This window comes from Gopherus evgoodei, chromosome 9 (assembly GCF_007399415.2).
Source record: "Gopherus evgoodei ecotype Sinaloan lineage chromosome 9, rGopEvg1_v1.p, whole genome shotgun sequence".
Taxonomy (NCBI): Eukaryota; Metazoa; Chordata; order Testudines; family Testudinidae; genus Gopherus; species Gopherus evgoodei.
The window spans coordinates 28,928,690-28,942,869 of record NC_044330.1 but is presented as its reverse complement, the minus strand read 5'-3'; the positions used below and the strand labels follow the sequence as shown (position 1 = coordinate 28,942,869).

Here is a 14,180-nt window from a genome sequence, read left to right as displayed (position 1 = left end):
AGAAGTTTTTGAGTCTATACAGAGCTCTTCTTCAGGTCTCGGAAACTTACTTGGAATGTCACAGCTAAATACAAGGTAGAACAGATTGTTTAGCTTAAGCAGCTAACACATATTTCAATGCCCACGCGGAACAAATTGGAGCATCAGTACAAAAAACCAAACAACAAACATTTATGACTTGGAATACACATAGGGAGCAGATCTGCTGGGGAAAGAGAGACCACTTTAAAATAATTTGTCAGAGTAGCACCACGCCTTAACATGAAATTCAAACACAACAGACTGATAAACATGTTAATCTTTAAAGCTATTATAGTCATACTTAACTTCCTTAGAGAATGTCCTCAGGCTTCATTAATTACTCTTTGCAAATTGCTGCAAGGTCTTTAGATGAAAGGCCACATTATCATAATTGTTCTATTATATAATTGTAAAGGTTGGGTCCGTGTTCCTGCTATAGGCTTCCATTTTCAATAGTTATATTTAAAATTCAGCAATATACAATTCCTATTTGAAATTTGTCACACAAAGCCATACCCTGTTTTAAAAACAATAGTCATTCCAGGTTCAGTAGCTTTTTGTGTTCAAATAATGCAAAACTAACTTCATTTCATTACACACAGTACACAAATATATCATAGCAACAGCTCCAAAAACCAACATATTACACCTTCCAAAATATTTTTTTAGACTTGAAAACTGGATTAGAGTTAGGGACATTCTCTCAATGTTTTTAATAGTTTGAGACGTGAAGAAGGCCATGTGCTCTCCAACACTAGAAGGGTTGATTATGGAAAGCAACAGCAAAGCCAGAAGGAAGGAAGGAAATTTTACTTATTTCCTTTAAAAGAACTCCCATTCTGTGCGCTTCAGAAATGGGTGAGATTTGAAATGAGCACTGTAGAAATTCCAGATCCAAACTTGGATTTCAACTTTACCACAGCTGAGGGGTACTGAGACTATGGGCACATCGACACTGGCAAAGTTACAGCGCCACTCAGAGAGTGCCAAAGGAAAACTGGTGCTGTGTTTTCACTCTGACAGCTGCCTGTGCAATAGCGTGTTCACACTTGCAGCGCTATTTGGAGTGGTGCACTCGGGGAAGCTATCCCACAGAGCATCTCTTTCTCATTTGTTACTAAGACTTGTGGGAAGGCGGGGGGGTGGTCGTGGGACATCCTGGGTCCTGTCCCAATGCCCCATGAAGCATTGCTTCGCACCCCAGCAATTCCTGTGCTTCCATCTGCATTTGGTACCATCTTTAAATGGTTTGTGTACTGCATGCACTGCCCGGCCTCTTTCAGGCTGCAGGAATGGATCCCGAGTTGTTGACCAGTATGCTGCTTGCACTGACCAACACATCCCAAGTGGCAGTAGAATTATTCCTTAAACTACAAAGTCAAGAGGAGTGTGACGATCTCGCCACGCGTAGTAGCTATGACACAAGATTGCTTGTGGCATTCACAGAGGTGCTGACCACAGTGGAATGCCGCTTTGGGCTCGGAAAACAAGCACTGAGTGGTGGGACCACATTGTGATGCACGTCTGGGATGATGAGCAGTGGCTGCAGAACTTTTGCATGAGGAAAACCACATTCATGGGACTGTGATGAGCTTGCCCCAGCCCTGTGGCGCAAGGACACGAGAATGAGAGCTGCCCTGTCATTGGAGAAGCATGTGGAGATAGCAGTCTAGAGTAGCCAGCTTCCACAATGCAACCGATGGGTCGCTAACCAGTTGGAGTCATGCTGATAGATGTGTGCTGGGCCACTAATTGCATCCCGCTCCAAAAGACCGTGACTCTGGGCAACATGCGTGACCTTGTGGATGGCTTTGCACAAATGGAGGGGCAATCGATGGCACACATATTCCAATTCTAGCACCAGACCACCTACCCACCAAGTACATAAATCGCAAGGGGTATTTCTCAATGGTTTTCCAGGCACTTGTGGATCACCAAAGGCATTTCACAGATATTAACGCAGGAGGTGATCAGTGCACATGATGCAAGAAGGGGCCCTTAACATAATTGTGTGTTGCTTTGCAGTGCTCTTTTTGCTTTCACTTAATAGAATAAAGATTGCTTTCAAACAAACAATTCTTTTACTGAAAGACCAGGGCCGCCCAGAGGATTCAGGGTCCTGGGGCAAAGCAATTTCAGGGGCCCCTTCCATAAAATAAAGTTGCAATACTATAGAATACTATATTCTCATGGGGGTCCCTGCAGGGCCTGGGGAAAATTGCCCCACTTGCCCCCTCTGCCTCTGGGCAGCCCTGTGAAAGACAACAACCAGAGGAGAGAGAAACGAAAAAAAAAATCATTGTGGCAGGGTGATGGGGGAAGGGAAGATATCAAGAGGAGGAGGGGTCCTGCGACAGCTACAGATTTGTGTATGTCCAGGATCATACCCAACCTTTTCCTTTGGAGTACAATGCAGTGGGTGCTGGACTTCAGCACAGCCAAACTGCAGAGGGATGGGTGTTGTGTGCCCTAGGAGTCGACACTGTGGGACTGTGAGGAGGGAGGAATGGAATGCTGCAGGTAGAGAGTGGAGCCAGTTTGTTGGTGGTCCTTCGCAGTGGAGGTGAGGTCGCCATCGAGTATCATGTCCAGGTCTTTGTAGAACTGGAAACTCCTGGGTGCAGCACTGGAGCGGCGGTTTGCCTCCCGCACCTTGTGGTAGGTGTTCCCCAGCTTCTTCACTTTAACTTGCATTGCAATGTGTCCCGATCATGGCCCCTTTCTATCATGCATCTAGAAATCTGTCCATAGATATAATTCCAATGGCTGGAGCACAGCTGTGACTGGACAGCCTTCTCTCCCCAAAAGCCCATGTGGTCCAGCAGCTCAGCATTGCTCTAAGCTGGGGATCACCTGGTGCATGGAGCAGGCATGGCCACCTGGAAAGATGCACTGAGACCACTGCACGCATCACCAAGCAAACAGGAAGCGGACTTTCAAATTTGCAAAGGAATGTATGGGGTGCGGCTGATGGTTGGTCACCTGTGAGCAGGGCAGTAGAGTTCAAACTGATGTCCAGAGAGGTGAGAACAGGCATTGTGGGACACCTCCCAGAGGCCAGTTGCAGCGCTGTAATCACCACGGTTTCTACACTGGCACCGCAGCGCTGTAGCCCTGGCACAAAAAGTTCTACGCCTCTCGTTGGAGTGGTTTTTTAAGAGCGCAGCATCTGTGCACTAAGTGACTTGGCAGTGTGTACACCTCGGGAATTCCAGCGCTCAAAGCTGCTTTACTGCGCACAAACTTGCCAGTGTAGACAGAGCATGGGTTGCTAGTTCAGGCCGTTGGGTTACATCTGCACTAGAGAACTGAACCATTGGTAATTCAATCAATGGAATTATACTTGTGTAAGTGGCCTTGCTGCAGTGCATTCAAAGTAGCCAATATGTTTCAGATGCAGTTTTAATCTGCCTCCACATGGGTATTCTATTCCATTGCTCACATGCTAAATCTTCCACCTTGAACTACAGAGGCAAAGAAAGGGAGGAATTTGCAAAGCTCGGGAAAGGGGCCACTTGTACCCTCGTGTGAGGCTGAATCCACCCTTTTAAGAGCAGGGCTAGCTCCAGGTTTTTTGCCACCCCTTCAAAAGAAAAAAAAAGAGCCAGAATGCTGCCCCAAGCACATGCTTAGGAGGCTGGTGCCTAGAGCCCGTCCTGTTTAAGAGTCAGATTGTGTTAATTAGAACTCAGAAAACTGTCCCTGCAACCCCATGTCTGCCTGCAAAACCAGCCCAAATGGTACAAATAAAAAAAAAAAAAAAAAGAGACATACTTTGCAAGGGGTCTTTGTCTCCCAGTTTCTCATTTTGAACCTGCTCAGCTGCCATCTCCAAAGCTTGGGATTCTCTAAACTGGGCCTCGGTTCCAAGCATAGTCTTGGGTATCTCCCAGTCCAGCTCCTCCTCCTGGGTCCTTGCTGAAGACATGAAGCTGGTGTTCTCTTTCTTCTCCTCCACATCTGGGCCCCTCACCATCATAGTATACAGAGTGCCTCCATACGATCAAGCAAGAACTTGGTTCAGTGCATCTGACTGGGCGGGTTTGCCTCCATGCCAGCTGCTACTTTGGATCTTGTTACACTGCAACTTCAGCCCTTTTGATATTTTCATAGCACTGTGTGCTACCCTGAGCAACACTCTGCTTGGTAAGACATTTAGACACCCAGTCACAAAGTTCCGCTCCAACTGGATCACCTTGCCCTCAGTACCGGCACATCCACCTCTTGCCAGCTGGCAACACGCAAAGAAAGTGTTTTTCTAAGACATTAGACATCCTGATAAAGAAGTGGCCCTCAGGACATCATCATTTCTGGAGAAGTTGAGGCTGGCAAAATAGCATACAAACAAACAGTGTATGCAGCACTTGGTATAAAGGCTTCTGGAAAATGTAACCTGGGATAGTAGAGTACAGACCATCCACACAGTTGACTTGTACAGTGCAACGGTGCCAGAAGGACTATTTTCACCATAGGGACTATTACTCCACCACTAGCCATCTGCACCAGCACTGAACGGTGGAGATTGTTTACAGAGGCCCGCCATGCAGCAATTAGCTTTGCTGAAAACAAGTGAATATTGCAGAATATACATTTGCCTGTGCACCACTGAGAGAAACTGCATAAGCGCATGAGACATACAGGAATGCCTGTGGGATATGCACTGATTATCATTCCCAAATTTTCTATATTCCCATGGTCCAGCTGGAACTCTCCATTCTATCCAGAATATGGTGGCGGAGGGACAACAAAAATACCCCCCTACCTTACCATGATGCCCCACAGACATGGTTACAGAGATTACAAACAGCTGCACATGGTACCAACTGGTCCACAATAGCTGAGAACAGCTGCAATAAAATAGGTTTTCTTTAAGAGAGACTCCCATTCACTTCAGTGGGCTTTAGAATGGGGCCCAACTGAGGAGAGATCTGTGGAGCAAAATATGAATTGGCTACTCAAGCTATTCTTGCACTTACTCTAAAAATATGGAAGACCAGCACTGACGCTGAAAAAAACCAATGGAGATACCAAGTAACTCAGCTTGATAGTAGTTCGCTACTTTACACAATCCTCATGTGTGATGTGCAACACACGCACACACAAAAAGGACACACAGATGACAGACTAAGAAAAGCTTGAATACTCTCTCTCTTCTGACAATCAAAGGCTAAGCTATATATAGTCTCTCATTTCACATCCGTTTTCTTAACTAGCAAATAGTGCTTCACAAGCATCCCAAGGAATCTATAGTAAATGAAGTCTTCTCATGGATCAGATGCATAACAAATATGACATCCAAGGAAAGGGAAATACCATTTATTTCCTCCACACACAACACCCAGGAGCTCTTCACTAATATTCTCAAGCAGTAGTTCAAATGAATGTGTAATAGGCAGTGGTGCCCACCCCTCACTAATGCAAAGCCAATTCTATCAACCTCCACTTTAGCACAGAACTTTGTGTTCTGAACTTAATCCATTCAGAGACCATCCCATTACTGCAAAAGATGTATCCTCTGCACCTAATCAAATGTGCTTTTTCTGCATCAAATGATAGCAACAGCAGAGCCCCAGTAGATGAGGCTAGTGGATCAAATTTAGTCAATAATCATCAGAGGAACATATGTGCTTAACAAAACCCTTTCTGATCTTTGTAGATGAGATATAGCAACCCTCCTACAACCTGCTAGCTGGTCTTAAGTTATGAAACTGAATAACAAGACTCCACACCAAGGGTCTGCCATTTTTTAAAATAGGAAATAATGCTGATATAAGCTTCCATTGCAGATGGGAGAGGAAATTTAGTCGTCATTGCGTGAGTGAACAATTGTGTGAGGGAACCATGAATTTTGTCTATTCTCCCCTACATTCCCTCCACTCTCCCCCAAAAAATCAAAGAATAAAATAAACTAATTAAGCTTGAATCTTCTAAATTAAGCCTCTTTTTAAATAGCAAGCACTGCTACAGTTTAATACACTTCTGCTGTCTTTGGCTTTAAATGCTACTTTCCACAAGGAGCAAAAACACAAAACACTAAGAAAATCGCAATAGATTTAACAATTAAAAAATGTATTTTAAACCATAAATCCTGAACAGCAGCAAAGGAGCATTATTATAACATTAACATGGAAGGAGGGGAGACAGCAAAAATTGAAGCCAAATCATATGTGCAAAACTCCCCTTCACTATCTGTTCTCTGTCCACTACAGTTCCCATGGTGTATAATGCACTCCCACTAGTAACAACAAAGTGATACTAACATCCTATTCACTGAAGCTACAAAATGTTATACTACAGCATGAATGAAATGTTAGAAGTCTCATTTTTTTTGTCATCCATGTTAGATGCTAAAAGCCACTTACATTTCTTAATTAAAATAACATTCCCATGCAATAATTAAGTCAATGTGTCCATTATAAACCCATCTTTCCATAGGCTGGAAAACTTGCTACAGCTGACCTGTCAGAGAGAAAAATCCAAGCCATAGAATTGTTTTAATCAACAAATCTGAAAGAGAGAGGATGAAGCAGCAGTTGTACTTTTTTGCTTTTTCCTAATAGCTTTCTTTAAAGCTTAAAAACTATCATTGCTTAACCCATAATACTGCTTTTGCTACTGTTCAGATCACCTGTATTTACAGTAGAACCTCAGAGTTACGAACATAGCAGGAATGGAGTTTGTTAGTAACTCTGAAATGTTTGTAACTCTGAACCAAACATTATGGTTCTTTCAAAAGTTTACAACTGAACATTGATTTAATACAGATCTGAAACTTTATTATGCAGAGGAAAAATGCCACTTTCCCTTTTTTGTTGTTAGTTTACGTTTAACACCATATTTGCTTTTTTTGGGGGGGGCGGGGGTGGAGGGGTCTCTGCTGCTGCCCGATTGCATACTTCCAGTTCCATATGAGGAGATTCTCTGTATGAACTTACGCAGAGCCATTGGGGTTTGCATGTACAAACTATTATCTAAGCTAGCCATTACTAGCTGGTTGCCAGAACCTGCCAGTAGTAACTACTAGCACTTTAGCCCTTAGTCAAAGTCACGGCTTGCAATGACTCCCGCAGGCCGTTCTGGGAATTAGCTCTGCCAGCTTGCACTCTCCTTCCAGTGAGTCTTCCCCCCACATCCTGTCTCAGGCCTTGTCTACACTACAGGGGAAATTTGATCTAAGCTACGTAATTTGAGTTATGTGAATAGACTAACTCAAAATCGACATAGCTTAGATTTACGTACTGTGGGGAACACACTACGCGATGTCTACGGGAGATGCTCTCCCATCGACTCTCCCTACTCTTCTCGATCCGGTGGAGTACAGGAGTAGACGGGAGAGCAATCTGTCTAGTGAAGACCTGCTAAATCGACCACCGATGCAATATTCACAGCTCTTCTATCCCCCAGTAAGTGTAGACAAGCCCTCAGTCTGCAGCCCTGAATCTGCAGCCTACTCTTCATGGCTTGGCCCTCTGGCCAGGTCACTAAGGTCCTCCCCTTCCAGGGAATTCACAGTCTTTCCAGACCTGCTGTCTAGCTGGCATCTCCAATACCCTGGCCACTCCCCGGGGGCTGGGAAGGGAACCCAGGCCCACTCTCTACACTGAGTTCCAGTCCAGGGACCCTCAGCTCAGCAGTTCTGGACTTCCCTTTCTTAGCCCTCACTCCTCGTTCCCTGTACTGCTTCTCACCATTGGCTTCCCTTCTCTATCTGGGTCTATCAATTCCAAAGCCCTCCTCCCTTTCCAGGGTATGACTGCATCCAATGCACCCTGCAGTCTCCAAACACTGCTCCCCCTTCATAGGGGGAGACTGCCCTTGCCAAGCAGCAGCCGTTCCCAGCAACAGTGACCCCTATCTGCAGCCAGCTACCTGGCTTTATACAAGCCCCATCTGTTCCTGCACAGCCTCCCATCCTCTAATTAGGGCTTTCTTCTTAGCCTCCAATCTACTAGGTTAATTGGCCCATCTGGCCTCCATTAACCCCTTCCACTCCTGCATGAGGTAGCCACCCCATCACACCCCGCTATAGTCAAGGAAGTGCTAGCATATTACACATCTTTGCAGAAAGTTAAACAATAGTAGAGCGCTTTGGCTAACATAAGTTAAACTTAAAAGTGGACTGATTCTCTTATTTGCAAGTCTAGCCAGAAACATAGGAAACAATATCTAAAACAAACCTACTATTTGTCTGTAATGTGACTTTGATGATATATGCAGCATTACAGAATTTGTTGCCACCACTTCATAAAGGCATCTTAGCAGCCACTAACAGAAGTTATGGCAGGGAAAAGAAGTGGGAACTTTAAGAGCTAAATTCAGTGATTCTATAAGCATAAGAATTTAGATGGAAGACCAATCCTAGTAAAATATCACTCCTTCTCAGTGTAAGTATTTTTTTATTTTAAGAAAGAACACAAGAGAAAAATGTTGCTTGAAAAATATAGCAATGAATACACAACTTTGTATTATACTGAGACAGCCCTGTATAATATTAGGGATGCTCACCAAGGAGACAGAACTAATGTACAGCTGACCAGACTAATTTCTATATTGAGTTAAAGCACAAGACAATTATCCTAACTCATATCAGGCATCTGTATAAAGTTAGCAACAAAGGAAGTTCGGCCTGTAACCACTGGCTGAAGATCCTGGCACAGGAAAGCATTTCATCTGATCCAGATGTTTATTTTCCTCAAAATGTATACTTGTGAACATTGTTTTCTACTACTGTTTCACAAATTACTTAATGAGATAAGTCACAAATTAATGTTATTTGATGTTGCGGACTATTCGCCTACAATGATTTGTTTTCATTTCCCCTAAGGCTTGTTCCAATTGCTGAATTAGGTGGAGCAGAGTAGCAGGGTCAGTTTGTAATATTTTGGTTGTCTGATCTCCATTTTGATCAAGGTGTAGCTTTATAGTGACAGCTGGTTTAATCTGTTGTCTCAGACTTCTGCTGGCAAGCTTTATGAAGATGTTCAAATGAGATGAAATGGGGAAGTAAGAGGGAAAAAAGAAACAGTATGTGTTAAAACAAAGAAATGCTAGGAACCCAAGTGTCAATCTGGAACCCAACACTTGGGCAACTTTATTCATAGACTGACATATAGTTTACTCTTTCTATCTGTATCTAGTTTTATCATTATCTAATAATGATTGCAGTTTCTGGTTTAATCAAATGTAGTTTTTTGCAATGCTGTCATTTGACAATGCTTCATTATATATTACACCAAAGACATTTTATTTAGTCTATTTTATTGTTTTTTAAAAGTTATCCTTTAATTTAGTATATAAATCTCTGATTGAACTCCACATTGTAGCAGTACATAAAACAATAAAATCATTTTGCAACATTAACTATATTCTTTATCTATCTTAAAGCCCACTGTCTTCCAGTGCACACTAGTAAATAAACATCTGCAAATATTTATATAAATGCAGATACTGCAGCCTCAAGCATTTTAAGAAGATTGAATTAACCTTATTTTTTTCACAATAGCTGTTCTGCCAAAATGTGCTAAAATGAAATTCAGATTATCTACTAAGACTAGGGTATGTTACCTGCACATCTAGTCTCCATTCAAGGCTGTGGTAACTGGGAAGCTTTGGTGCCAGTTCACCAAGAATGTTTCTGATCTCCTTTCTGTTGTCAAGGTAAAGCTGGAGCAATAATTTATTCAATTCCTCTGAGAATCCCAGAACAAGTACAGAGTCTTGGAAGTCTATCTCAGAAATCTAGAAATTAACAATTTAGAATATAATCAGGAATTGCACAACTGTTGTTGCTATTACTATGTTACTTGCTCCCCAGAATCTATATATCACATTTTCTAAAGTCACATTACCTAGTTACAATCCCTTTCATGCAGAAATATAAGAGAGGAGTTCCATATCTAGAATCCATCAAACCTCTCACATGTTAACTAGTATATAAATGGCTATATGATATTGCTACCAACATACATCAACATCAATAATAATATTCAAATACAATTACACAAATAAATTAAAAAGGGCAAAAAAAGGCTTAACATTTTGTATTTAATCATTTTGGTACACCTATTTGAAAGTAGTAGGAACCAAAATAATGTACTAATAGAAGGAGCTTATAACAATGACTTATTGGGCCTTGACAGATCCTAGTAAATTTCTGGATATCAGATACATTTATAAACTATTGTGTAGCATTATTATTAAAATTTTAAAGTACTCTGAAATTTCTAAAATGCCTATCAATGTATGGAAGCACTGGGTGCAACACCAGAGCTCACATTACATTAATCTAGAGTGGCCCTTGTACTTTGACAGTCCCAGATCAATGGTTTTCTACATGTATGTTTTATTTTATGGGCTAGTTCAGTTTCTATTATTCTGGAAGGAGTCATGTACTTAAGAGAAGAGTCTTCCTTTTGCACTGTTGCCAACAAATAAGCATTCCATGACAAGCTCTATCCCATCAAAATGCCAAGAGAATTTATTTCATTTTTCAGGTCACTCTACTTTCCAAAGGGAGATATTTCACTCTATTCCAAGAACTGGAAGCAATACCAAAAGAATACACGTGAATGAAGTTAACTCAGGACTACTAGTCAACTGCTCCACTTATTTCATACATTTGCAATATTCAAGTATCCTCTTACTTATTGAACGGTCTTCCCAATGGGAAGACAATTTATTACCCAGGTACCTTTCTTTCTTTCTTTTCTATTTGCCTGGATTCATATTACTTTTTATGCTGATTTAGTTAAAATCTCACAAACTAAGCAGCATCAGGCCAGTAGCCTGGGTAGCTCCAAGAAACAACCTATAAGAGGAGTTAATGTAGTCTGTATTCAGTACAGCGTTTTGAACTCAAAAATAGATTTCCTTTCACTTACGTTGGATAGTTTTTTTAAAGTATTATTCCTCACCTTCTGTTCTTTATTGTTGTGCATTGGTGCTATGTGCTGTTAAAAAGTTTAACTCCAGAGCCACTGAAATGCACATGCTAGGCAAAGTGAAGCATGCCTAGCACATACACAGTGCTTTGGGATGCTTAATATTATGATACTATGTAAAAATGATGTTGCTTTTATACATACCTTTTCATTCTCCCATCATCAAGAAGTTGTCAAATTTTGAAAACGTGACTTAGGTCCCTTGTCTAAGTGTTTCCAGCATTGTAGGCATATTGTGAAAGCCTTTGTTTTCCAATAAAAAACTGGAGGACTTCTCTCAAACTTTTACCCTCAGATATATACTATCGCAACATTATTCCTTACCATGAGCTTGGAGCCCTCAGTGAGAAGATATGTTAATCCCTCAACTCCATGCTGAATAACGTCACTACTAACATTAAGTTTTCCTGAAAACAAAACAGATATTGAAGACAAGGTAAGGTGTATCTGTCCAGGCTATAACACGCAGGTCATTTAAATAAATACATAATTTTTTTTAAAGCATAGCAGAACTAGTACAGACTTAAGCATACATTGCATGGTAAGTCACAACAGGACCTGAAAGAATGCTTTAGAGTTTATTAAATCATATCATAAAATAATATGCTCACTTGTGTATCACTTTTTAAATCTAACCAATGGTGACCAGATTGGTACTAATGTTGCCAACTTTCAGACTTTGCCCTTTGGAAAGGGAGGCATTGCATTAAAGGGACACAAACACATAATCACACCTAAATTATTTAAACCACAGTTACAAGTATAATTTATGATTGCTATAGACAAAAGATTTAAAAAAGAAAGGGAGTGTTTTCAGTTGTTTTTCTTTATACATTTGATAATCCTTTGGGTACAGCTAATTTCATTCCTCCACCTCCCAGCTATAATCCACTAAACAGACAATTTTACTCTGATGGTTGGATGGGCCTTTCACAAAGCAACAGGAGACAGAAAAATATTTTTTGAAAACCAGGAAAACATTACTGTAAGACAACAAAAAAGTGGAAGAGAAATTTAGAAGCACCAGAAATTTATTTTGTTAATTGCATATTTCAAGTTGGTGACATCCATTTAAGGCATCATGATGTTACATCTGTCCCAAATATATTTCTGGATTTTATATTGCTGCTCAACACTGCAGTATAAGGGAGGGCAAACTACGGCCCACGGGCTGGATCCAGCCCCTCAGGGCTTTCAATCCGGTCCACAGAATTGCCAGCCCCATGGCGCAGCGCGGCTAAAACAGGTTCCCTGCCTGCCCTGGCCCTGCGCCGCTCCCAGAAACGGCCGGCACCACGTCCCTTCAGCCCCTGGTGGAAGTGGGGACAGATGGCTTTGTGCACTGCCCTCGCCTGCAGGCACTGCCCCCCTCCCCCTCCAGCTCCCATTGGCCGGAAATGGGAAACCGCAGCCAATGGGAGCTTCAGGGATGGTACCCTCAGGTAAGGGCAGCACACAGCAGAGCCGCCTACCCCATCCCACCCCCACTAGCCATTGTTGGACATGCTGTCCGCTTCCGGGAACAACGCAGGGCCAGGGGAGGTAGGGAGCCTGCCTTAGCTCTGCTATGCGCTGCTGCAACCCCAGAGCTGCTCAAGGTAAGTGGCACCGGGCCAGAGCCCACACCCCTCCTGCACCCTGCATCCCAACCCCTGCCGTAAGCTTTTTAGCCCCTGCCACACCCCTCCTTCACCCCAACACCCTCCTCTGAGCCCCCTCCCATACTCCGCACCCCCTCCTGCATCCCAACCCACACTCTGCACCCCCTCCTGCATCCCAACCTCCTTCCCTGAGCCCCGTCCCACCCTGCACCCCAACCCCCTGCTGCACCCCAACTCCCTGCCCTGAGCCCCCTGCTGCACCCCACACCCCATCCCACACGCCCCATTCCCTCTCATACCCCTGCCCCAGCCCTACATTCATGGTCCTCATACAATTTCCTCGCTCCGATGTTGCCCTCGGACTAAAAAGTTTGCCCACACCTGCTGTAGTATCTAAGGATACATTTTTGATTAATAAAATCTGAAATATCTAGGTTGTTTTAATTAGTGTTTTAAAAAACTCAGTTTTAACAATTCCCCGTCAGTCCAGCAAGATCCCAGGCAGCAGTACCCTTCTGCCCCACTTCTCTTGCCCTTACTTGCGGCTCCTTCGTAGATTTTCGGGTTGGTGCCTTTTCTTAAGAACTCCACCGCGATACGGCCAAATTCACCAACAACTGAAACGAAAGGAGATTAAACGCTCTGCAGACCTGCCTAGTGACTCCTGTGCTAGGGGTAACTCTCGGGCAGTTCTGGCCTGTTGGGAGACAGGGGGCGTTTTGCAATGCCAGGGACACATTTCACACCTTGCCCAAGCCTTTGCCAGGTCTCCCTCATTAACAGAGCTGACATGTGGCCCCTGCAGAAGGCCCTGGGCTCTTAGGGGCAGGGTGACCAGACAGCAAGTGTGAAAAATCAGGACAGGGGGTGGGGGAGTAATAGGAGCCTCTATAAGAAAAAGACCCAAAATCAAGGCTGTCCCTATAAAATCAGGACATCTAGTCACCCTACTTAGGGACCCCCTCAACCACCGCGGGCTCCAGAGGCGGGGTGATGTCTGGTGCTTTGGGAGCAGGACAGAGGACCCTGGTTCAGTTTATCAGGGTCACAGACCCCACTTCGCTGCCCAAGGGGGGCCACGCTGGCGCTGGGGGCTTGTGGGGTCTGTGGGCTCGAAGGAGCCCGGCCAGGGCGGGGCGAGCCGGACCTGCGCTGTCCACCTGGGTCAGGAAGCCCAGGTGCTCCTTGTGCTCCTCAGACAGCACCAGCAGCATCTTCCCGGCCGCCGCTCGCCGGCTCCGCTCCTAGGCCGGGCGCCTCCCCGCGGTCAGCTGACCCGCTTCCAGTCAGGGTGGCTCAGCCAGCGCGCTCCGGCCGGCGAGCACGGCCCGGCACACGGGTTCCGGGGCGCCAGGAGCAGGACAAGGCCGGGCGGGCCTCTTCTGCGCGGAGCTGGGCTGCGCCTGCGTGTGCCGGGGGCAGTTCAATCCCCCCGCGCTGCGACCCAGGCGCCCCCGATCGCGGCCGGTGTCCAGCCCAGGAGCCCGAAGGGTCCCCAGAGCGCGCTAGGCCCTGAAGCGGGGTATCGGCGCCACGGGCACAAGGCTCTGTGTCCCGCACAGCTAAGCGCCGCGTCCAGATTTCAAACCCTCCGGTAGCAGGAAGGTTTCCACCCCCG

At 44.4% G+C, this 14,180-nt stretch overlaps 1 protein-coding gene across 1 annotated transcript; it reads right to left on the bottom strand.

Moving 5' to 3' along the window:
- Window positions 1–8,377: 8,377 nt before the first annotated feature.
- Window positions 8,378–13,844, bottom strand: COMMD2 (COMM domain containing 2). The gene is made up of 5 exons (XM_030575890.1): window positions 13,710–13,844; window positions 13,102–13,179; window positions 11,286–11,368; window positions 9,586–9,759; window positions 8,378–8,988 (listed from the first exon to the last, which is right to left on the bottom strand). Exons 1-5 carry the CDS (start codon window positions 13,774–13,776, stop codon window positions 8,791–8,793), a joined length of 600 nt encoding a protein of 199 aa, XP_030431750.1. The 5' UTR covers window positions 13,777–13,844; the 3' UTR covers window positions 8,378–8,790.
- Window positions 13,845–14,180: the final 336 nt, after the last annotated feature.